Source organism: Camelus dromedarius, chromosome 17 (genome assembly GCF_036321535.1).
Source record: "Camelus dromedarius isolate mCamDro1 chromosome 17, mCamDro1.pat, whole genome shotgun sequence".
In the NCBI taxonomy this organism is placed as follows: domain Eukaryota; kingdom Metazoa; phylum Chordata; class Mammalia; order Artiodactyla; family Camelidae; genus Camelus; species Camelus dromedarius.
This window is the reverse complement of record NC_087452.1, coordinates 35,439,590-35,455,447: the sequence shown is the minus strand read 5'-3', so window position 1 is coordinate 35,455,447 and position 15,858 is coordinate 35,439,590. Positions and strand designations below refer to the sequence as shown.

At 35.3% G+C, this 15,858-nt stretch overlaps 1 protein-coding gene across 5 annotated transcripts in view; it reads right to left on the bottom strand.

Annotated features, from left to right (window-relative positions):
• SETD2 (SET domain containing 2, histone lysine methyltransferase) overlaps positions 1-15,858 on the bottom strand; it is a 114,494-nt gene that overhangs the window by 87,155 nt on the left and 11,481 nt on the right. For all 5 annotated transcript variants that reach the window (XR_010384864.1, XR_004142419.2, XR_004142420.2 and 2 more), the window contains one exon: positions 4,072-4,161. Coding sequence is in view for 1 of the 5 variants with exons in the window: in XM_031470192.2 (XP_031326052.2) it covers positions 4,072-4,161 (90 nt within the window). In the remaining 4 variants the exon portion in view is untranslated. Of the gene's footprint in view, positions 1-4,071; positions 4,162-15,858 lie in introns of those variants that run through there.

Sequence of the window (15,858 nt, the reverse complement as noted above, 5' to 3'; positions counted from 1 at the left end):
TGTAATTTTTTTTTTTTTACTAAAACTTAGCATATCTACAACCTACAGGTATATTCTATGCAGACTGTCTGTTCCTTCTAGCCTCAGTTACATTTAGTATAGCAAATAATTTAACGAAGATAGTGCCATGCACTGTGCTAGCTGCTGGAGAGAAAAGGTGAATAAAGCCGAGTCCGTGCCCTCAAGAAGCTCTGACAGTTCCCTGTAAACACAATCTTGCTATAAAAGTAATTCCAACATAATGGAGTAAATACAAGGATAGAAATATGCACAGTGTAACAGCAAAGAGGAAGATAAGCAACTCAGTTTCATGGAAAGATAGGAATGCAAAAAATCATTTCTAAAGAAAAAAATAGTTTTTGAAGAATATATTTGCAATGAGATCCTAAGCAGAGGAAAACCCCAGGCAATGCAGGTATAGAGATTAAAACATAGAATATGTGCAAGGAAACTATAAACAGTTCAGTATTACCTGAGTATAAAGTGTAAGGCAGAAAGAAGCCAATAATTAGGTGAAGTAGGAGGCAGTGGCCAGGTCTCTTATGATGAGAAACATTTTATCTTATGAATTAGCAGTTCTCAACATGTTTTGGTGTCCATTCAACAGTCCCTTTGTTGAATGCAAGGTATACATTCTGCTCCATAGCAGAGCATGCGGCTCTCTTAAGCTCACAGTTACATTCTAGCAAAGGTGACCACACTGTGTTCCAACTGAGGAATCAGAAGCCAAAAGTCTGGTGCACACCAGTGTGTTAAAGCATACAGGGGAAAAAGAAGCTACAGAAGGGCTGTAGGATATGACAGCCAGATTTGCATTTTAAGCAGGTCACTCTGTAGGCTATATGGCAAGACTGGAGTACAATAATCTGTCTTAAATGCCCTTTAAAAGAAATGTACAAAAAATTCTTTCCTTAAATGTAGGCTCAACTCCACCATAATTAAGTCCATTCACCAGTGTCCACGGTAGCCATACAAAACGAAGTAATGAAGGGGAAAAATGCTGGCAATACATGGATGAGATCTGAAGCAGCACCAGGGTTAAACACTTTGACTTCTTCAAAATCACTTAAGACTTCACAGATGTGATCTTAGAACCACTGTATTTCATCACTTCTATGATGTAGAGTTTCCCCATATATAACACCTCTGCAGGATGCATCATACTATCAAAAATATCAGTTTAACTGCCAGAGTTTTTGCCTTTATGAATCCTCTAGTGATTCATAAAATAATTCTGTCTTACAACCCACCTAGATTTTAAATTAGTACCATGTGAGGAAAAAAAAAAAAACAGAAAAGGTACCTGTAGATATCCAAGCATTTAGAGTATCATTCGTATTTGTATCCCTCTTTTCAGTGGACATTTAAAAGCATTCATGCTTGTCCACATAATATCCATATACACAAAGTGCTGGAAATTCAGAGGTTACCAGAACCCTTTCCTAAGCCTCAGCACTTCTACTTTGGACAAACAAGTGAAAAGACTAATCCTGACAAACTGTAATGAAAGTCATCCCATGGTCAAAGGACTGAAGAAATACTAAAATGTGGGATTTGGACAGGGAAGTGAGGGGAAGAAAAAAGTTTCATTTCAGAAATCAGAGAATTGCTTTACAGAGATAGCAAGGCATTTCTCACAGTTTGATAATTTTTCGAAGTTTGTAATAAAAAGAATCTAAAAACACACACAAAATTTGGGGGACAGGGGTAAATATCAAATATTTCTCATCTTAAAAATATTTCATGCTAGTGGAGAAAAATCAAATTACAAACAAGCAAAAAAAAAAAAAAAGTCCACAAACCAATCCATCCAGAGACAACTGCTGTTAACACACTGGTCTATAGAGCTTTCTAACATTTCTTTTGTGTAAATGGGCAGGGGGGTGGGGTGGGGGAGTTGTGTGTGTATGTGTTTGTTTAAAACAGAGATCTTTGTTTTCCTTTTTAAGTATAGTAATCATACCACATGCATCATTCTGTATCCTTCCTTATCATAAATACAGCAAGTAAGCAAACAAGGTGTTTAGATCAAAGAAAAAAACATGGAATCACTACAAAAGATAGAGGAGGGAATGATCTTGAGAGAAGGGGATACAGATGAGTGAAGATACAGTTAAGTTTCAAAATAAATCAGGAATCTCTTTTGGCCTGTATTTCTCTCTGACATCATTAGATGAGAGTTAGAGGAAGGGACAAGGTAAAAGACTTGAAAATTCAAGTATGGGGAACAAAAATGGAAGCAGGCTATAATCTTCAATGTTCCTGCCAAAGTTGGACATGACTAACTTATAACAGGGCTTGTCAGCACACTTATTCTACTTCTGCTGGCAGCATTAGGCTATCTCGAAGCAATGAAAGGCAACAACTGGTGAGTTACTCCAGCAAGTTGGATGGGAAAAAAGAGGTAGAAGGCAAGAGGTTAAGAGAATTGAAGGCATTCCCCAGAATGTTGAAATGACTTACCTAGAGATCAACAGATAATAGAGTAGGGAGTGAAATATGAAGGAAGCTGATAAACTGAAGGAACGGAGCAGGGACAACATACCAGCAGCTTCAAAGAGTAGATCTGGTGGAAACCAGACAGAGAAGTAGAAGGATATGGTAAAAGAATTGGAAATTATGGTCAGAGTAATATTTTAGAGTTGGGGTACACTTAGTGAGAAGACAATACACAGCTGTGGCCATGGGAGTAGACTGCCACAACAATAAGAGGATAAGCCCTTTCTGAAGACATTAATGAAATTGTGAGGCCATAATTAATAGCAAGAATCAGCCACAAATGTTTTTAATAAAAGAATACCTTCTTTGGTAAAAAATACAAAATAATGTCAAGAGCAAAGAATAGGGTTTTTGAAGGAAGGTTGATGGAACAAGGGTATGGAAGCTAGAGCCAGGAGTACTGAGCCTCCTGTGCCGCCCACCACAAAAAATAAGGAGGTATGCAAAAACACGCATTTAACTCTCTAGCATGAGATCCTGCTAGAATGCCTTATTTGTTGTTTAGAAAAGCTACTACAGAAGAAAAACTAGAGGAATACCACAGCCAGTTTTCTGTCAAAATGTACAATATGTAGATCTGCAGCTTACTGAAGAAGTATATATAAAGAATTTTGATTAATCCATGTCAACACAAAGACAAATCTCTATTAGGTCACAGGGTACATGTGGAAAAAGATTTGAGAGCATTAGTCATAGCAAGCTCAAAGAACCAACATGCTTATTAAAATCAACCAACCAACAAAGTTCTTAGGCTAGGACCTAAGAAGTTAAGTTTCCAAAAGGAGGCCTAGTATAATGAGATTTGATAAATATAAGCAAATTGGATGGAAAAGGAATCTATTCTAGATACCATGTCATATAAGAAATAGTTATAGTTAAATTAAAGTATTTTTATTTACTGTGGAAAAAAGACAATTTACAGGATCATAGAGATTTATTTCAAAATATTGGACAACTTAGAAGATAAAATAGTCTTATTTTGCACGATTCCAAAAGTTAGACCTGTGACCAACAGAAGTACAGAATGATAGATTTTAGCTCATTTTAAGTTAGAACATTTTAAATTAGTTTATTTATTTGAAAAAGTAATACATACAAACAAGGGAAAACTTTATCATACAAAGAGTTATAGAACTAAAATTTGATCTCTACCCAGTGGCAACTATTGTTAAGTTTTGTACATCCTTCCAAAAACTGTGTGCATATATGAGCATATATATCCTTTTAAAGGAAAAAAGACATACACAAATAGAAACATACCTTTCTGCACCTTGTTTTCCTTCACTTAAAGCCTTGGATATCATTACATAGCAACATATTTAGACATAGCTTCAGTTGTAGTTTTACAAGCAAAACAGCTTTTCACGTTGTAAGTCATTGGTATTTTGTTTTTACTGGGAAGTGCTTTTTTGGGTCCTCTGTCAATCAATTACCTATTGAGTTGCTGGTCTTTCTTACTGCTTTCTAAAAACAAGATGTGAGGAATCTGGACCTGGAATATGTCACTGTACAGGGGTACTTAAGTTTCCTTGTCATCAGAAATGTTTAAGAAGAATCTGGATGAGAACTTACCTGAGATGAGATAGAATTCCTGTTCTAGATGTAAGGCTACAAGTGAGGCCCTTAGAAGTCTCATTCCAGGCCTTCAGTTTATTGAATATCCTGAACCACAAATCAGAAAAGACCATTTTACTTTATCTTGATTTTAATAAGTAAAGACTTTAAAGATTCACTCCTACCTCTTCTTTAACAATTTCTTACTAAAACTCAAATACTCCTCAAATACTTAAAGACAGTATTTCTCACATCTGAGTGACATATGGATAGCCTCTTTTAAAGGGAAAAAAAATTGTTAGATATCTAGGAACAAATCCTAATTTAAGAACACTGACTTAAGAAACTAAAATTAGTCTATTAAAATTTATTTTACATTTGACCCTAGCACAACACGGGAGATTAGGGGCGCCAAACCCCAAACCCCAGAGTCGAAAACCCGGATATATGTTTATATGTAGCTTAACTACCCTCCATATCTGCATTTCTGCATCTACAGATTCAACCAACTGAAGATTGTGTAGTTCGCATTATGTTGTGCGTATTTACTGAAAAAAATTCACATATAAGTGGTCATGCAGTTCAAATCCCATGTCGTTCAGGGTCAACTGTACTTGAAAATTACCACTGAAAAGTAATGGTAGTTTTCAAGTAAAATAGATTTTGAAACTTAAAAATAGTTGTTAAGGTCTGTAAATTATAAAATAGTATTATATCAATGTTACTTTCTTGACATTAATAGTTGTACAGTGTTTATATAAGAAAATGTCTTTGTTTTACAAAGTCCCACTCTATAGCACAGGGAACTATAGACAACGGCTTGTAGTAACCTGTAATGAAAAAGTGTATTATATATATAACCAAATCACTATGCTGTACACCAGAAAGTAATACAACACTGTAAATCAACTATTCTTCAATTTTTTTAAAAGTTAAAAAAAAAAAAGCTTATGAAATATCCTTCCAAAAAAAAGAAAAAAGCAAGCTATGGAGGGCGGGGGCAGGAGAGTATAGCTCAGTGGTAGTGTGTGCTCAGCATATATGAGGTCCTGGGTTCAATCTCCAGTATCTCTGTTAATAAATAAACAAACCTATTTACCCTTCCCACCAAAAAAAAAAAAAAAAAAAAAAAAAAGAATTCTAAGAAAAGAAAGAAAGCTATTTGAAGAGTATGGTTTCACTAAACATTTGTCTGTAGTAAAAAAAAACTAATCACCAAGACCTTTTATTAAAATAAACATTTGATCTAACATGAAACAAACAAACAAACAAAAGAAAATGTCCTTGCTTTTAGTAAATACATACTGCAAGACATAGGGGTAAAAAGGCATCGTATCTGTGACTTTCCCTCAAACATTTCAGGAAAAAAAAGTAATAATGTGTGTGTGTACGGAAAGAGAGTAAGTGGGAAAATGTTCACATTTGGGGGATCTAGATGAAGGATATATAAGAAATCCCTATTGGTTTTGAAACCATTCTGTAAGTCTGAAATTATTTGAAAAATAAAAATTACTTCTTCAACTTAATACAGTGTGAAAACCTTTTTAATATCCTCATAGAGTCCTTCACTCTTTAAGAATTTATTAAAAAAAAAAAAAGATTATGAAGATTCTCAGAGATTCTTGAGCCTCAGCTGGAGAAACACTACCTCAAATCTTTCTAAATTCATATTCTGATAGGCACTGATTAGAATAAGCTACATTAAAAACTAGACTCTATAATAAACAGAGTATAAAATTGCAGAGGCAGGGTTTTATGAAGAGGTGAAAATTCAGGATAAGAAAGAACTGGGTCACTCTCTCTTGCCTTCTGAGATGGCCCGCACTCTGTCTATAGTATATCCACTTTAAACTAAACACCCCCCACACCTCATGGCCTCCCTGGCCTTCTTACAGCCTACACTCTTGTCTATGGAGCGTGTATCTCGCTGAATAAATCTACTTTCACTCAAAAAAAAAAAAAAAGAAGGAAAGAAAGAAAAGAAAAAGGACAGGAGAACTAGTTGATAACAACAGGAAGGAAGCCAACAATGACAAAACTGAAGACTATTTCATAACATTGCTTATAACACATCCTAGCCAAGAGGTAAACTTCAATTAGTACTCTGAGCTCTCAAGAAGAAAATTCTGTAGCTTGCAGTATACACTCAGTCCCAAGTAATATTCATGGAGAAATACTTACAGGGAACCCTTCTCAAGTACTAAGTAATTATCCTCAACATTAGGAAAGAAATGGAATTTCACAACTCTAGCCACCCTCCTTACTCTCCTCAATTTGTTTCCCTTTTAGAGTTTCTGAATCTTTGACCTGCTCCCAACAAATACAAATGAAAGTATCTGTCACAGTAAAAAAAAAAAAAAAAGAAGTCAGAATGAATGCACTGAAGTCATGTATGTTTTGACATTTATACATTTAGGCACTTAGAACGTCATACACTCAAGACTTAAAATGCCTCAGATCTTCAATGATATGGAAAAGCACATTAGGGGGAGAGTATTCATAAGTAAAACTTTAATCACCAAAGATCACATCTACCTAGTTCACTGCTTCGCCTATGGTCATACACATTTGCAAACCTCCTCTAAACAAAATGAGTTCATCCTTCTGTAGGCCAAGGTTTTGGTAGAGAGTAGGTGTCTTTACTACCATGAGTTAGCTAGGCCTAAGGTAAATGTGGAGACTCATCAGAAAGTATCTTTTGATAGCATACAACTACACTGATGGATTGACATATGACTTATTTTAGAAAAGCAATGCTGTTAACTCTAAGTACCAGTACTCGTATCAATTACAAGGCTATTTGTGCCACAATTATTTAAGGATCTACTCCACTGAAGGCAGGCTTGGCTCTGCAATGGCAAGATGTCAAGTTCACAGTCCTCACACCATCAGGAATTTCATGCTTTTTGAAGTCATATGGCACAGATTATGCCAAACAGCTATACCACAAGGTAATAAATAATTATTGCTGTGAATTAAATGACTAATAAAGTGCTTTTTTATTAATTCTTCTTTTTTCAGTTTAACTTAGTCTCACTTTCCTGATTCTCCTTCATGAAAGCACACTTTCTTTAGTATTTATTACTTTCCCTATTCGGATGGCAATGTAACAGAGCGAAAAAATCAAACTTTGATACCTAGGTTAGAATCCTATCTTTACATTTATCACCTATGATTTCTGCCATTCAATTCCTTTTCCTACTCTCCTAGATGCCTACTTTACACATTTCCCTACCCAACATCTCGGTCACCACCATCTCCCCAGCCACTCTCAACTGAGGATCTTACCATTTTGCTCAGTATCCCACCCTTTTGCCTTCTCAAGGACTTTCATTTCCTAATTAATTCCTTTTCTTCTATTGTCAGTCTCTGTCATTCTCTCTCTCCACTCTCATTAGTCAGATTTTCAAATGCCTTACTTGAAAAAAAAAGGGTGGGGGGGCCAATGGTCAATTTCTTTTTTGGGCTTTCACAGGCCACATTCTCCTGTTTTCTTCCTACCCTCATGGCTACTCCTCCTCAATCTTATTTGTTCACACTTCCTATTTGCTCTTCCTATTTTATTTGTTGCCTTCGTGTTGGAGTTTCCCAAAACTTGATCCCTATTTGGCCTTCCTTCTCTTTCCATCTACTCTTTTCCCTCCTACCTTATCTAATCCAAATTTATGGCTTTAAGTATAATCTGTAGACTGGTGACTTCCACAGCTCCAAACCAAACCTCTCTCTGTACTTACTTACCCAACTGCTCACTGGACATCTCTACTTGGATCTAATTTATCTCAAATGTAACATGTCAAAATGGAACTAAAGATTATTCCATACACTCATACACCAATTGCAATGACTGTTATATACACATATTATAAATTTACATAACAGGAGAAACATTTACATCTTTCAAAAGCTTAAATCACATCACAGCACATATGTGCTTCTCTCTGACTTTACCTCTTTTCACAATCCCTCCTTCTCATTCCCTAGGTTCTAGCCACATTAGCCTTCTTTCTGTCCCTCAAACATTCAAGCTAATTTCTAACCTTTTCACCTGAAGGTTCCTTTTTAGAATATAATTTCCCCTAATCTTTGACAGACTGCTCCTTCTCAATAATGAAACTCCAAATGTTATCCCCTCTGATATTCTTCCATCATTCTATCTTATGGTACACCTTATTTTATTCCTAGCATTTGTCAATATGAGATTTTTTTTTCTTCATTTTGTTTTAATGTAGTGCCTTTTTCATCACACTAGAATACAAGCTCTTTTAGGGCAAGGATTGCATTTATCTTGTTCACAGCTGCATTTAAGTGCCAAAAGCTATACTTAGAACATAGGAAGTACTCAGTAAATATTTAGCTGGCATCAGCATACCCACTTTCCTATCTAGCTGAGCTTGTTCTACACTACTCCCCGCAAAAAATTTCAGTATTTAAGATGGTCTCCTCTAAGTTCAAACATAGATCAGTCTTGACGTCAATAATTTTTCAGACTGCTCTTCATTCTACCATCTTCTTCCCTCTCCAAGCCTCTACACACACATTATCACTTCCCAGATTCATGTTAATTCTCTCAGCCACATTTCACTTGACAATTACCTGAGCGCATACTATGTACTCAGCACTACTATCTTTTCTTTTTTCTAATGCCTTTTATTAACATTCCATACACTATTACTAAACTCAACCCCTACATCATATACTTTGAAGAATGACAATCACATACTTTGACTTGCATTTAGTGTTTCTGACTTTCCAAATAGAGTTTAAGCTACAAAGAGACAAAGGTTTTCTTGTTGTTACTGTATAATCGCTGGGTATACCATTCCCATTCCTGTCGTAAGTTCTCATTACTTTCTGAATCAAAGAAATTCCCTAACAATAGTACCCAGGTTATAGCTTTATCATTTCAAGCAATTCTCAGAGGGAAAGACCTCAAAACTGACCTGTGGAAAAAACAAGTCACGTGGGCCATAAATTAATTTATAGTATCTGCCATACTCTCATCCAAGAAGTAGGAGCCATGAAGACAAGTAAATTAAAACACTGATGAGAAATATATACGATTTATGTGGACAATAAAGCCATGTATATCACTGCTTTTTAACAAAGGCCTGGAAACTTTAGGCAAACCACTTTGGAATGAATATGCTACCTTGAACTAATGCAAATGGACTTGATAAACACAAGCACTATTTCTCACTCACTCTAAAGTCCACATCTTCAGCTAGCATAGTATCTCAAACGTAGAGTTCTAGAGTTCCTACTGATAGAGGTTCATGTATACAGATTAAACCTAGAAAAAAATAAAAACAAATGTTACTAAAATTACAGCATTTACAAGGCAAGAATATTCTCACAAGAAGTCATCTAATCAAAGCTATCTCTGATTATATAAATATAGGTCAAAATAGCAGTTCTCTCCCATGTCATACCCATTAACTACTCTTATATCCCAAAACAGTTGAAACTTTATTTTAATGTGGAGTGTCTATATAGATAGTAAGTAAAACTAACTTAGTTTCTTTAAACAAGAAATTACTTTGCAAACAAACACAGCTGATCTCAAATGTATCATTGTAGTCAGTGAGGAAAGGTCAGACTATCATCCCAAATGTTAACAACTGTATGTGTACCTGAATTACGTTTCTAAATTTGTCTTCCAAATTAGCTTTCAGGAACACTTGCATGAAGTGAATTATGTTCTCCTATTAAAGCAATCTGTTTTCCAAAACTCATAACTGGGCTGAATGGGGATCTAATACGAACATTTTAGGGCTTGTTATATACAAATGAGTTTCACTACTGTTATTGACTATTTTGAGTTAAAACTCTTCAATTATCTGTTTTATTTTCCTCATTAGCAAGATATGGGAGAGGGGACATCCATTACCAAATAACCTTCAAAAGACAGAACACATAAATGCTAAAAAATTCATTTTTAGTACTAGCTAATGAATTACAACAGAAAGAGTTGAAGTTCTTAGTGACTTGATCACATTATGTATACTATTGTCTTATAGCCCCATTAGTAGACCACCATCACCATTATAAGCAGTTAACAGAATATTTTCCATTTTTCAGGTACTTCATTAAATGTTTTATATACATCTAGCTCATTTGATCCTCAAACCTAAGAAGGGTATACTATGTATTTGTAATCCCATTTTTACAAATGAACAAACCTAAAGTTACAGCTAGCAAAGTGGCAGAGCCAAGTATACAAGCTGTTTGACTGCAGAGCTCTTGCTCTTCAAGTCAAATATTTATTACCTATTACACAGAACTGGGAGAAAAAGGGTAAAAAGTTTCAGAGAAACATATTTTGGTTCAGTGTTTTAGTAAATATTTCTGCCTAGCAACAGAAGGGGCTTTATCATGAAACAAAGAGTAAGAGAAGTGTTCAAATTAAGAGTCTTGATGATCAAGTGTCTGTGTTTCAGGGCAAACAGATGGTGAGTAATAGTTGTTCTTTATAGAATTCTAGCTAATAAATGCAACAATCATCAATGGCAGCAAAACCCAATAGATGAAAGGTTGACGGAGAACTTCATAATTGATGGATCAGGCTGACTACACCAGAATTCACTGGTTAATTTTGATATCACTAAAAGCAAGACAACCTGATAAGTGCCCCTCTGATATGATGCAATAGGTAACTGATAAACTGCTGGCAGGAGGGAGGAGTGAGGGGGTCTGATGTACCTACCAGTCTCCAAAAAATATAGCGAACATATACTAAGACTATCATAGATAAAGAGATTTGAAATCTGGTAATCACACGATTATTTAGATTCTGATTTTTTAAACAAATGAACAGGGACTGTGTATTAAATAACATTAAAGAATTATTGCCAATTGCACTAGGTATGACAATGGTATTGCAGTTATTTTTAAAGCCTCTCTCTCAGACATATATATTAAAGTATGAAATGATAAAATATGTGGGGCACTTTAAAATATTCCAGTAACAAAAAAAAAGTGGGAGACAGATGAAACCAGAATGGCAAAATGTTAATAACTGTTGTAACTGGATGAGTACTCTGGGCAGGAGCAAGCGGTATTCATTCATTATACCATTCCCTATTGTATGAATGTTGGAAATCCCCATAATAAAAAAATTATAATGCTTATTTACAATACAGAAGAGGATAACAAATCTTCAAACAAGTAAACAACAAGAGACCATGTGTGCACATGCCCCAAGCAAAGAAGTGTGCTGGCAAAATGTAATTCCTATTACTTTCCAATCACCACCTACCCACAATCAGGGCCCATTCACCTGATTGTCGCTAAGCATTAATCCCTTGACCCAAGCAGAAGTAATCACCAGGATTTACCCATCTGATTTAGACTTTATTTCCATGGCCACAAGAACTTCACTCCCCAACAATAAACCAAAAAATCCTAACTATGTAGCCATGGTAAACATTATGCTGGAAAATATTTTCTATAAATTAACTTTTGCCAAATAGCATCAATACATAGTTCTACTTTAGAGTCATTTTATTTGAAAAGACTCAAGGTGAAAAACTAAAAAATAATTCAGCAACAGTAAATACAAAATTATTTGGGGTTTAGGAAGGAATATTTTCCACCCATTTGTCAATCTTAGGATAAGTCACCATAGTGCTAAATTTTCATTTCCTGTGAAAATTATCTTTTGAGTTCTCAAGGTAAACACAAAAACAATAGAGGAGTATTTTGTACATCATTTTGCAAATTAGAAATCTGGATGTAATTTCCACTTCCAGATACCAAATTCCAGATATATAATAATAATATATAACAAAAAAGCTAGCTAATCTATAATATACTAGAACTTAAAAAAATGCAGTCTACGGCCCTGGCCATCAAGTCCCTAGCTACTTAAAAATATCCCAGTAAATCACAGAGGAGCATTAAGTGCCATCAATAAACAGCTCACTAGAAGAGGTCACATTTATGCTCTATGACAAAGAAGTATTGTTAAGTTGACAAGGTAGATAGATGCACCTCTCACAGAGAAACAACAAAGGGTAAAATAAAATGATAGAAGGACTACGACTTGGAATTAACAACATAACTAAGACCATATCCAGAAGTCAAACTAGGCAGCTGGTTTTCATGCCTACATCCAAGCCGACACTGTGTAAACACTGTAACTAGTACAGTAGAATGAAAAAGTACTATACAGTTCAGCCAAAGCTTTCTATTCTAGAGCCGTCTATCCAGAAGGCATGCCTCAATTCCTCTTCTCCCCAGTTGTATGTTTTCAAAACAACTGATGGGGAAGCATAACAATATAATATATAAGTTAAGAGCAAAAGCTTGAAAGTCTGTCAAACTAGATTTGAAGACCAACTCCAACACTTTTTTTAACACTTTTTAACCTGCTACTAAAAAAAAAAGGGGGGGTGGCCAAAGAGATGATCTACAAAGCTGAAATAGTAGTACTGTAATTGCTTCAAAGAGAGGATGAAAGGAGAACATCTATTTAAAACACTTCACATAGAAAATATTTTCTAACAATGCGACTGCCAAGGGGTTAATATCCAAAATACATACAGTTTTTACAACTCAATATCAAAAAATCAAACAACCCAATCAAGAGTATGGGCAGAAGACCTAAACAGACATTTTTCCTAAGATGACTAACAGGCATATGAAAAGATGCTTAACACCACTAATTACTAGAGAAATGCAAATCAAAACCACAATGAGGTTATCATCTCACACAGTTCAGAATGGCCATCATCAAAAAGTCTACAAATAATAAATACTGGAGAAAATGTAGAGAAAAGGAAACCCTTCTACACTGTTGGTGGGAATACAGTTTGGTGCAGCCACTATAGAAAACAGTCTGGAGATTCCTTAAAAAACTAAAACTAGACTTACCATATGATCCAGCAATCCTACTCCTGGGCATATATCTGGAGAAAACTCTAATTCAAAAAGATACATGCACCCCAGTGCTCAAAGCAGCACTATTTACAACAGCCAAGACATGGAAGCAACTTAAATGCTCATTGACAGATAACTGAGTAAGGAACATGTGTTCTATACATACAATGGGATACTACTCAGCCATCAAAAAAAGAACAGAATATTGTCATTTGTAACAGCGTGGATGGACCTAGAGAATATTGTCCTCAGTGAAATAACTCAGAGAAGGACAAATACTATATTATCATTTATATGTGGAATCTAAAAAACAATACATCTATACAAAAAACAGAAACAGACTCAAAGACATAGAAAACAAACGTATGGTTACCAAAGAGGGGGACAGTAAACGAGGGGTATAGGATTAATAGATACAAACTAGTATACATAAATTAGATTAGCAACAAAGATTTACTGTACAGCACAGGAAATTATACCCAATATCTTATAATAACCTATAATGGAATATAATTTGCAAAAAAAAAATCACTATGCTGTATACCTGTAACACAATACTTTAAATCAACTATACTTCAATTAAAAAATAAAATAAAAAGTAAAATCTTCCATATAGTATCTGCCACATAGTGCCCAATAAGTGGGAACTGTTAGCAATCTGAATTTTAAGATTCTTTGATTAACAATAGTCTTCCCATTAGAAAACAGTATGAAGTAGTAAGGGCCTTGTTCATTTTCATGGCCCTAGGTACTGGCACTGATACGCTCAGTAAATAATTTTGAACAAATAAAGAGCAGGGAAGTGGAGGTTGGAGATGAAAGGTAGTGATAGACCGAGGGGAATGGCAAAAATATGTAGTAGTCAAAGAGGGTGAGGGAGTTAACACTTAACTGTGGTGTTCAGGCCAGCATTGGCTGGCTCAGTTTGTCACATATCCACAGGTATAGAAACTGAGTTTGGAAGAAGAGCTTGGAAATTATTATAGCAATATAACCTTGACCAGTGATGAGCAAGCTTATACATTTTTAAGCTTTTTATTTTGAAATAATTACAGACTGGCAGGAAGCAGCAAAAATAGTACAAAGAGTCTGTACTCTTCACTCAGCTTTCTCCAGTGGTGACATCTTACACAGCTGTAGTCCAATATCAAAACCAGTTAATTGGGTTGGGGGCACAGTTAACTGACACTGGTACATTACTGTTAACCAGATTAGACCTTATTTGGTTCTCACCATTCTTTTTTAATCTGCATTCATATTCATATGTGTGTATGTATATGTGTGTGTGTGTAGTTCTACACAATTTTCTTCCATGTATAGATTCATCTATCACCAACACAATCAAGATACATAGCTGTTCCATCAGTGGTGTTGCATTCTGAATCTCTGATTTTTTCACTTCATTTTTCTAGAAATCCCTATTATACATTTAAAAAGTACAGGATAGACTGGAAAAAAGCAAGCCTGGTCTTTTATTACAGATAGTTCAAAAAATGCTAACTAAACTAGAACATGCACAAATTGGCTTTACTCTATTTGGAAAGTCCTACTTCCTAAATAATTGATACTTGTATTTCTTCTTCTCCTATGGGGTAGTAGATAATGCTGAGTTGAAACATATACAGAAAGTTCCCACTTTTTCTATGACAGGGTTTTACTGCTACCTAATAAAGTCCTATTCTTCATTCCTTTTACTCCTATCATACCCAATGGACCAAGGTAAACAAAAGCCAGGATTTCACTTTAAAACAGTGCCTCCAGAAGAATGTAACATGTGGGGAATAAACAGACACCATGACCCTAAAACACAAAAACAAAAAGGCTTCCCAGAAACTTCACAGTTCTCATCCAAAAATCTTTTGGATTTTTTTTTCCTTCCCACATTCCTAAATATATACTAGAATCATTCCTTACCTGGAGCTTTTGAGAAATTTTTCAATATGTTCAGACCACATGTCATTTATTAGGACATTTTCTTCCAGCTCCTAGCCATACTTTCTATGCTCTAGTTTGCTGAAGTATGTTTAGGACCCTGTAAACTGTTTCCCTTTGACACTAACAGCACATGCTAAGGGAAGAATGAAAGGCTCGAAGAGTAAAAGGGAACACATGCTCCTTCCTGTTGGTCACTGTTCCTATCTGTATTGACCCATTACTACATGTCATCCTGGCATTGATTCCAGTCTACTTTTTCCCCACAATCCCAGACCAGCTTGACTGCAATTCCTCACAGACACAAGCACCAGCAGTCCAACAACCCTCCTTCAGAAACCTCAGATTCAGTGGGCCCTACTGTAAGGTTCCAGGTTCTGGTAACCACACCCTCTTCCCTTTTTTCTCCCAGCCCAAGGGTGAGTAGCTACTTCCTGCCTTTCTATCTGTCACCTCAGTGTCCCTTTTTCATTTTCTTAGTTCTCCAAAAACCCTTTTAACCAATTCTTTAAATTAAATTCTGTTCTTCTGACCTTATACAGAGGAAAACAACCTGAAAGTTTAAAATTCTTTCCTTGAAAGCTTATAATAAAGGAAAAACATAAAAAAGAAGTAATTATTCCAACATAATTGTGATATTCATCATTCTAATGCCAAATTTGGGTATAGGGAACTTCTTACCATGCCACTCTAAAAGCATAAAACTGGAGTGGGTCATGCTTTCCTGAAAACTTAACACATTTAAAAATTGTACACAAGCAGTCTTGGAAATGAGACACTCAGTATATGATTGTTCATTAGTGTTCTGAAGCAAGTGTACGCAAACTTTCTATAAAGAATCAGGAATTAAGTATTTTACGCTTTGCAAGCCATGTAGTCTCTGTCACAACTATTGAATGTCAAAGTTTTTGTGTGAAAGTATCCATAGACAAGTAAATGAATGAGCATGGCCGTGCCCAAATAACACTTTATGGACATAGAAATTTCAACTTTATA